Source organism: Crocodylus porosus, unplaced genomic scaffold, assembly GCF_001723895.1.
Source record: "Crocodylus porosus isolate Cpor-Errol unplaced genomic scaffold, CroPor_comp1, whole genome shotgun sequence".
NCBI lineage: Eukaryota > Metazoa > Chordata > Crocodylia > Crocodylidae > Crocodylus > Crocodylus porosus.
The window spans coordinates 4,346,385-4,355,997 of NW_017728910.1; the positions used below are offsets into that span (position 1 = coordinate 4,346,385).

Here is a 9,613-nt window from a genome sequence, read left to right on the forward strand (position 1 = left end):
TTGTAAGGCACTCAAAACACAGCAGTGAGGAGTCCCATTAAAAACCTATATATAGGTATGCATAATTAGGCTTTAGTCTAGGAAAGCTGGTTCAAAATGGCAAGTGAAGGAAGAGAGAAAAAAAATCCATAAGTGACAGAGGAAAAAAGAATTATTCCTGAGACCATGAGTTTACCTGAAGCTCAGCAGTGAAGTGTGGTATGTTCCTGCTAGATAGGTATAGGTAACCTAATACTAGCATTGTTCTTATTATTGCATTATACATACAATCTGATGATTGGGGGGGAAATTTTCCTGGGCAAAAGGGCTATTAAAAAATGAAAAATCACCAATGAGGGAAAAATAAAATCACTTGCTGCCCCCATCTTCCTACTCCTTTTTCTGACATCTTGCTATGATGAAAAGTCTAAAATTGAGGCCACAAAGCTTCTTGTCACCTTATTACAGGAACCAGTGACTTGGGAATAAGGAACAGTTCGTATAAAAATGTTAAAGTACTTAAAACAGTAGTACAAGCCAGAATTTCAGTGGTTTTGGTTCAGACAACTAAAATCTGTGCAATTAAGATATTGTTAGTAGGAATTCTACATGGGTATGAGGCAGGTAGTACCATGACACAAGTACTGTTTTGGACAGAATAAGCTGGCGGGGGGTTCTTTTAAAAAGTATTTCATGACATCATTGGAAACCTGAAGTAACCATAAAAGATAAAACTTCCTACACTCCCATTTATCATAGACTTTTAATCTTGTTAGTCAGAAAATTGGGCATAGAAAGCAGGTTTCATAGTATCTATGGCTATATTCCTACCTGTTTGAATGTTCAACCAATCCAAATTCCTTTACAATTTATTTTAACACAAGCAAGATCTGCAAAAATAGGAAAGCTGAAGTAATATGTCTTAGTGAAAGTCACAAATATTAAAGCTCAAGCACAGCAATTTATATTGGGCTTTTTAAGAACACAATTTTGCCAAATATACATACAATATACTATTTAAAGTCCCATCTAACCTATCAGGTATACTGCAATCTTTTCTTTATGTGAACATGCCACATTTCAAGTAACAGCTAAAGTGACAAGATTTAAAGAAAAAGTTGGGTTTTTGTTTTTTGTGTGTTGTGTTTTTTTTTTTTTCTCTCCACATATCCTGGAATTACCAGCCTATCCTGCTTTGAACAGAATGTATCCTATCCTAACACCAGTTTGCTGGTTCTAGACAAAGGAAAGCTAGTAAACAGGATCATAAAAACCTACCATATGCTAAATATTGAAAGAAAAATGGTGGGGATTTTTTTTGGCTATACTTTACTTTCCCCCCCATATTTAATCCTTCTGTAGAAATTGCTAGCTAATTATTGAAGCTACCACTGGGTGCTTCTTCAGCAGCTGTAAAGCTGTAACTGTTTTCTAGCCAGGGGAAAAGGATGGCATGATAGCAGCCAACTTTAAGAGGAATAAAGCTTAGCTAGCTAACTAGCATTTATACTACCCATTCCCAATATTTGAATAGCAAGAAACCACATGGAAAGGTAAGGAAGGAAAGAGTTTAAAAGATATGCTTTGTATGTTTTAATTTAAATATTTATTATTTGGAATAGCAACATGTTAAGAAAACAATCTCAAGTTTAAAGAAATTATAGTCAAACATAAGAATGGAGGAAAATATGAAGCTTATTGTATGTTGTTTAATTTCATGGATGAACACAGACCAATGAACTTGAGTGTAAAATAATAATCATAACAATATACCCAAAACTTCATTCCGACATATTTTCAAATACAGCTATGATACCTTCAAGTTATATGCTTAACATACACTTTCAATACATTGTATTTTTTTAAAGTCTACAGATATAGATCAGGAATTTTCAATTTAAGGCATTTTTATACTTTGACCTTTTAAACTTCAGTTTCAAAATCTTATTCAAGTGATGAGATAGTTGAGGAGCTAAATTAAAATTGTGTGTGCTTTCATAAGTGAAACAGAAAGAACTAGCTATCTTTTCTCTTTCCTTATTTACAAGTTTAACCTGCTGTGCTACAAGTAAAGAAACAGTTTAACAAGTAATCCACTGATATACTAACTTCTCATATATTCTGCTTCCAAGTTAAGTTTTTAAAAGTCTTGAGGTAGAAGCTTTTTTACTTCTTTTTAAGAAAAGCTGTTGTCACATTTTCTATTAACAATATAGTATAACTAGTTATTCAACATGTACATATTTTAAAAATACACAAATAATACAAAGTGGGCATATGTTCTGTTGTGCAGGCCCCAAACAAATGGTCATGTGCAACACAAATGCAAAAAACCAAAAAGTAGTATTGTCAAGAGTTACTTAAAACTAAATTTCACTTTTCAGGCAGACTGTTCTTCCAAATCTATTTCATGTTGTATAATTAAGGAGTATACTATGCACTAATATTTCTGTAATATCCTGTATTTGTAATCTTCTGCAAATTCCACTAAAACTATTGCACCTGTGCAGAAGTCTAGTACCTTTGAAAATCTGACCTAACAGTCTAAAGGAAGTTTTGTTTGTTTATTTTTAATCTTGACCTAAAAACACCTTAACAAATATCTTTACTTTGAACTTTAATCTTACACAACACTTTATAGGTGAGGTGTGGTTACTAAGAATTTTCTGGGTTTTTTTATTTGAGGAAGAAGCCTCAAAAATTAGAGAATAAGTGTTTTCTCATAAGCTTTTGTGTTGCATTTATACCTACAAAGTGGACTTTGATCAGTATCAAAAGCATTTTCGCAACTGGTTCTTCCCATGTAATTTTTTAAATATGGCTTCTTAACCAGTTTGCGAATTGTTTTAACATTTGTACAAATTTATTACTACTTATTTGATCTCTGATTTTTTCAAGGTTACTTTTTTCTTTCCATATTCCTTTATTTTTCTTCACCGCCATTAGTTCTGCTCGAATAAATCTTTTGTGAAGCTTCCAATAGAGTTGAGAGCCATGATGCAGTCCTTCAATATGTGTTGTTTTGCCAAGCCCTTGCTTCAAAATCTCTTCATTTAAGCATATGCTGAAAAATCTACTCTACAAAAACAAAGTAAAAGGTGTCATTTCATTTTTGTATTCACTTGGATTTATACAAAGGACAATGCCAATACATTTTTACATAATTCTTTGTATGAATTGCCCAGACATTGCAAGTTAGGAAAAAACTCTCCTTTACAAGTTCTAAACTTTTCAGAAAAAAAACATTAAAAGTTAGAAGGAATTCAATTAATTTTTAAATGAATTAATTCTACAAGAAACCTATCCTAGGCATCAATGGGACAATTTCATAAATCAGTACTTTTGACTAATTAAAACTCTTTTATGACACTGCAGGGCACTAAACTGCAGATCTGGCTTCTGCAAACCTTAGCAGCAAAGAGAATTATTAAAGGTGACGAAAAACTACACTAATATTGTCAACTCAGTTCAGAAATACATATTTTCAATTCTAGTTACGTACATATATCTGGAAAGATACTTGCTAGCATAAATTCCAGCATGTATATTTTTTAATGCAATAACCTTATGACAAGGACATGTAATTTCACACCATAATCAGAGAAAATCTTAGAAGTATAAATACACTATTTAAAAACCTCCTCTATTCCTCCTTGCTACTTCATTTACCTTATTAATTGAAACAAGGCAATCAAGCACCAAATTATTCCGTCCAAGAAGCTGAAACCACATCACTTGTGATGGTTTTAACTCTTCTTGCAACCAGACCATACCTCTTGGTGTCAGTTCCACTCCTGCAAGTCTGATCAGCAAAAGGCCATTTGATTGCCCTGAATAAATATAACATGAATTCTTCCTTAGCATTATTCTTATACAATTATATACAAAAGACAATTCCTCATACTTCATTGGCTTCTCAGCTGTTGTAAATCAACTTAGTCCACCTCCCCCGATTAAAACTGAGTTTCCACATTAGTCAGAAAAGCTATGGAATTTTGAGAACATATCCTAGCACACAGATGTACTCCATGCCAAGAAAAGAAAGGTTCCCAGATATTATATTGTAACACTTTAATCTCAAAATTTTCTTTAGAAAATATTACTTCCTAAAAAATCTGATTTTTGCCCCCTCTCACCTCTATCTCACTCTGTTATAATATACTGCTTCACACAAGTAGAAGACTGACACAAGATCAAAATCCAAAGGATTTTTCTTGACATTTATCCCAACATAACAATGATATCAAAACACTCCAAATCCAGGCCTCTGATAACATCTTTTAAACTAACTGCAGAACTGGTTACAGCAAGATTTATGCAAAGATAATACCATTTAAATTTATATGTAAAAATAAATCCCCCAGCATAGAGAAGATACAGTGAAAGTTACCAGTGCAGCTTGATCTTTCTGATTTTCTTATTCATCAATTAATATATTAAAGAGGCCTTTTCATTAAGTTGTAATCTTCAAAACAAAATCCATTGATCTGCGATCCACTGGCATTATGCAACATCCCAGGAATCAGAGGAGTTATGCATATAGGATTTCTCACATGGGATAAGATCAGTGGCCTATCTAGGCCACTATCCTTTCTCCAGTAGTAAATTCTAGCAAGTGCTTCACCTGGATACAAGAACAATCCATACAGTAAGTTGTTTCTGAACCCCTTCAGTTAGAAATTAGCTAACATACATGCTTATAGGTTCAGGATCTCTCATATAAGCTATTTTTAATCCTATCTGTTGAAACGGTGGAAATTCTCATTTTCTTTATTTAATATCAATAGATTTTCTGTGTTAACTCACTTAGGCTTTTAAGACTACTTTGTAAATCCTAGTCCTAATGCCCATGTCTGCTTTGAAACTTGCAATACCTCCAGATTTGCAGTAGCAACCATTCTCGCACCAATTGTATTGTTTAAATGTTTCATGTTAAACCAGAGGGTATACTATCTTTATAACACCTGCATACCACCAAAGTTAACCCTAAAGGACTTTCAGCAGAGGCAAGAATCAGAGCCAAACTTCATAATATAGTCATGAATTTCTCGATGCATTTTTCAATCCTTATTCAATTTCCATTGTTCTTTTAAAAATGATCACTGTTTCTAAGATATGCATTTTAAAAATTCAGGCCATTACCCAACAAACACCCATGCATGTCCATTATTATACAGATATATATTTGCCTACTACTTAATATATTGCTGAGAAGGAGGAAGATCCACTGCTTAGGGTGGTAGCTTGTACAGGTCCACATAAATGCCTCAAATGTCCACAGAGATTTACAAATCCACCTCATTAACCTGGCAGGGAGGCCAAAGCAAAGAGGAGAAGTAAGGTAGCCACTGCAACACACCAAATGAGGGACAAAGAGCATTCAGATGCTCAGTTCCTAAGTTCAGCCTGGTAACTGTGCAGACAAAACTTTTCCAGGTAGTATATACCCAGCTGTTTCCAAGGACATGTCATTTACAAAAATTTTTAAAAGATCAAACAGCTCAAGTTTTACAGATTTTTGACAGCTTAGTGAAGAAAATTCTATTAAATAGGCAGACATGTAATTTTGTCACTATTAATCCTGCTCTTTTACTTACATTTTCTCTGTAATGAGGACACGAGAGGAAGGCTGATTGGAATATGTTCAACTTCTAATCCCTTCTCTGTTATGTGACGTAATCTTCCCCGTAGTTTCACATTCTTTTCTATAAATTCTACTGGTATATCCAAAGCACTTGTAAATTTAGTTGTCTATTGAAATAGAAGAACAAGATAAAGTAATCAAAAATACATGTTACCTTAAAAAAACCCAACCTATTAAATCCAATATTTGCCAAGATGAATACTGCAAACTCCATTTACTACATCCTATTTTAAAACTTTTCATTATACTTTATTGTTTATTTCTGCTACCCTTTCCAAAAGCTTAAGAACAGTTTTTGTTCCGAGGACAGATGGACACACAGAAGTAAGGGGAAGGGCAACAACAGACATTATCTACAATTTATATACAAGCATCCACTCTAGGCAGAAAGGCAAAAACTGTTTTAAAAAGGGGCTAAATGTTGACAAAGTAAGAGACTCAGAGATGAGCAGAAGGAGTCCAGGAAAAAGCCACAGAGGTGGCAGTTTAAGTGTATGACCAGTGTGGACAAGTTTAGAAACAGTGACAGGGTGGAGGGGATGGAGGGAAAACAAGGAAAGCAGGAAAGAAGGAAAAGCAGAGTTCCGCAGAGTTTGAAGTGGTCACAAGAAACTTGTATTTGGTGTTTTCTTGAATAAAAGTGAATGGAGAGATTCAGAAAGTGGGGAATTATGGGATTAAACTGACAGACTTATTTAGTAGCAGCATTCTGTGGATAGAAAAAAGCCAGTTGGGAAGATACTGCAGTAATCAGAGGAGTATAATGCTGAAACAGGAAAGGCTAGATACAAGATATAGGCCACATACAAGGGGAAAAATCACCATTCTCCTATTGCAAGTCACAAGTGTACAAATGTTCATGCTGTTTTTCCCAAATCAAAAATGACAGTTCTGGGAGAAAAAAAATAACTCGGCTCCAACCCAGTAGAAGTCCTGGGGACCAAAAGGAATTGTGCTACAGGGAAATGCTCCCATGCCTTCCAGAGACCGGAGTCATTTGGAGTCACTCTGGTCTGGAGAAGGCACGGGGAGAAGAGGGGAGACGCAGCATCTAATACTGGATATCTTCCACTGCTAGAAACAAAGTCTTGTATACGACCATAATGGCACAACTGAAATGTTAAAAATTTAATCTTTAGAGATTCATGATAAAAAGGCCTTTATAGGACAAATTTGGATGAATCTATTCACATAGTTGTTAAAGGACAAATCCTTATCTCATTTAAGTCAGTGACATACCAGGCCTTAAAAATGAAATTGAACACCCCTTCCTCTGATTTTATTCTATGTGTTGACTAAATCTTCAGTCCTGCATGCTGCAAGGTTCTCTGCTAGGGAATGAAAAATATGGGACCTTGCAAGCAGTAAATTTGAAGGTTTTGTAAATAATCCTTTGTAAACTGGGGTTGAAAATGGCTCAGAATCAAATCTAATTTGTGTTCCAAGGTCCAAAAGTCAGCCAAACATTTTCAAAACCTTGAAAATCTTGTTAACACCATACACACGCAAATATCTAGGTTAAGAAGGATTTAATGGCTGCAGTTACAGACTCACATCAATAACTACAAATAAGTCTATTATTAGGTAAGGTAAAGTTAGGAACAAAACTTAAATCACAAGAATTTAAATAATATTAGGCAGCTTTAGGCTCAAATACGGAAGGCAAAATTAGCTATGTTAAGCACTACAGTTGCTAAATAAAACAGCAGTAATTTTTTGTAAACTATAAAACACCTGTGAATTACACAGATACTGTAACCTGTACAAAAAACAATGCTTGGAATTGTAATGCATGAACTATGCAACCTCTATAGTAGGCAGGGACATCCTTAAGATAGGACTGTCTTGCTGTCTACCCACAACAATGGGAACATGCACAGACTTAATGCAGGACAAGACAGCTATGAAAGACCAGGAGCCTGTACTGTTGTCTCTCTAGAAGGCTACAGTAGGGGCAGGCCCTTATTTTGGCTGGAGGGCTGCTTAACACGTTTTAGTGAACTATCAAGGGCCACATGGGCCGCCCCACTCCTTGACAATTGCCCCGCCCTCTGGTCACCGAAGTCCCACCCCCTGACCTTTGCCACCAGACATCCCTCCCCTCACCCCCACAGAAATACTCCTTTAGGGAGGGTGGGGTTGCCATCTTAGGACCAGAAAACAAACAAACCATACACTAGAAGTCAAACACCTACTACAACATATTTTAATTACAAAAAAATATTGGTCATGATTTGTGTTTGTGTACTGTATGTAGAAGGAATTGCATAATAACTCAAAAATGAACTCTCACTCTTTTATACTGTGTTTGTGTATGGTGGGGTGTGGGGGACATAAGGTATGTTGTGGTGTGTACATACATGGGGGGTTGTGGGGACCAAGTGTGGGTGTGTGAGGTTAGTGGGGTGTGAGGAGCCTGCCACCCCCTCTCCCCCATGGTGCACAGCCCCTACTGCCAGCAGCAGCAGGAGGCGCTCAAAGAGCTCATGACAGGTGCAGGCACTGGCACGCAGCAGCTCTGGCCAGTGCTGTGTGCAGGGGCCGACAGGCCCAGCCTTCCTGGCTGCTTTATCACAGGGACTCCACACCACATGCCTGCAGCTCCCACACTGGGGAAGCCCTGTGCTCGACTCTGCAGGGAAGTGGTGGGCAGGGCCCTCTCCACTCCTGGCCTGGCAGAGTCCGAGGACCTGTGTGGCAGGGGGCAGGGAAGGCAGCTGGCTCTAAGGCGAGAGCTGCAGGCACATGGACCTTGCAATAGAAGAGGCAGCAGGAGCCAGCTGGGAACTGCGGAGACCGGGCTGGCTCCTGCTGCATTCTGCGGTCCCAGAGTTACAGCCAAGAACTGCGCAGCGCGGCACAGAGCCACTGGACGCCTCCTGACAGCACAGTTCCCAGCTGGCTCCTGCTGCCACTGGCCCTGACCCCTGAGACTCTGTGCTCCCTCCTGTTGCCACTTTCCCCCTACACCTGCCGCTGCTACCCTTCCCCTGCTGCTTCCCTTCCTTCTCTGCCTGCTGTCACTGCTTCGCCCCACTGCTACCCACATGCCGCTCCAGCACCACGCAGTTCCTGGCTGCAGGGCAGGGACCACATGGCACAGCAGGAACCAGTTGGAAACCACAGTCTTGCTGGCTGGGCCAGACTGGCTCCTGCTGCGCGGTGATCCTCCCCCCACCCCCACCCATTCTTACCTGATTCTCTGCTTTTGGACAGAGAGGCAGGGAACAGCCCCAGGGTCCCAGGCCAGAACCCTCTGCTGGGCAGAAGCTTCCAGCTGAGGATGGGAGCTAACAGTGGGGTGGGGCTGGGTGGGCCTTGCTGCTGCTGCACCTGGGTCCTGCTGTTGCTGGCGCCCTGTCATCTTTGACAGGTAGCCAGGGGCAGATTAATATTAATTTTCTAAATTTTTTAGGGGCCCCATGAGCCAGACAGAATGGCCTGGCAGACCTGATGCGGCCACAGGGAGGAGGGCTTTGGCTTCCTCAGCCACGACCGGCACATCATGACGAGAGACATGCTGGGATGGGATGGGCTCCACCTTTCCCCTAAAGGTACGCATGTGTTCTCTTCTAGGTTGGCAAACCTCCTCCAGCAGGCTTTAAAACTAGGCTCGTCGGGGGAAGGGGAAGATGAGGGCGGACTGCCAGACCAATAGCACCCACAACTACAGCCCAACGAGCGAAGCAAAGTGAATAAACAGGTAAGAGATAGGGCCAGGGTAACGCTGTGACTAGGGAGTCAGTACACACATCCACAGGAGGCCTCAAATGCCTCTACACAAACACTCGTAGTATGGGTAACAAGCAGAAGAAACTCACCCTCCTGCTGGCTGACACCAGCCTGGACATAGTGGGGATTACGGAAACGTGGTGGGATGCAACGCATGATTGGGCGGTGAATGTCAAGGGCTATAGGCTGTACAGGAGGGACAGGATAGGAAAGAGAGGTGGGGGCGTGGCACTCTATATTAAGGAGGAATACACATCC

The 9,613-nt window shown here is 39.3% G+C and overlaps 1 protein-coding gene and 1 long non-coding RNA gene across 4 annotated transcripts in view; one reads left to right on the plus strand and one right to left on the minus strand.

The window, feature by feature from the left end:
* Positions 1–1,413: 1,413 nt before the first annotated feature.
* Positions 1,414–9,613, plus strand: part of LOC109308367 — an 18,767-nt gene continuing 10,567 nt past the window's right edge. The window contains exons 1-2 of the long non-coding RNA XR_002100590.1: positions 1,414–2,620; positions 6,282–6,284. This is a non-coding gene — a long non-coding RNA (uncharacterized LOC109308367). The remainder of the gene's footprint in view (positions 2,621–6,281; positions 6,285–9,613) is intronic.
* The window catches only part of CUNH3orf33 (chromosome unknown C3orf33 homolog), an 11,560-nt gene continuing 4,606 nt past the window's right edge, over positions 2,660–9,613 (minus strand). For all 3 annotated transcript variants that reach the window (XM_019532630.1, XM_019532629.1, XM_019532628.1), the window contains 3 exons: positions 5,577–5,730; positions 3,649–3,809; positions 2,660–3,057 (listed from right to left, as the gene is read on the minus strand). In XM_019532630.1, coding sequence (XP_019388175.1) covers positions 2,791–3,057; positions 3,649–3,809; positions 5,577–5,730 — 582 coding nt within the window. In that variant the 3' untranslated portion in view covers positions 2,660–2,790. The remainder of the gene's footprint in view (positions 3,058–3,648; positions 3,810–5,576; positions 5,731–9,613) is intronic.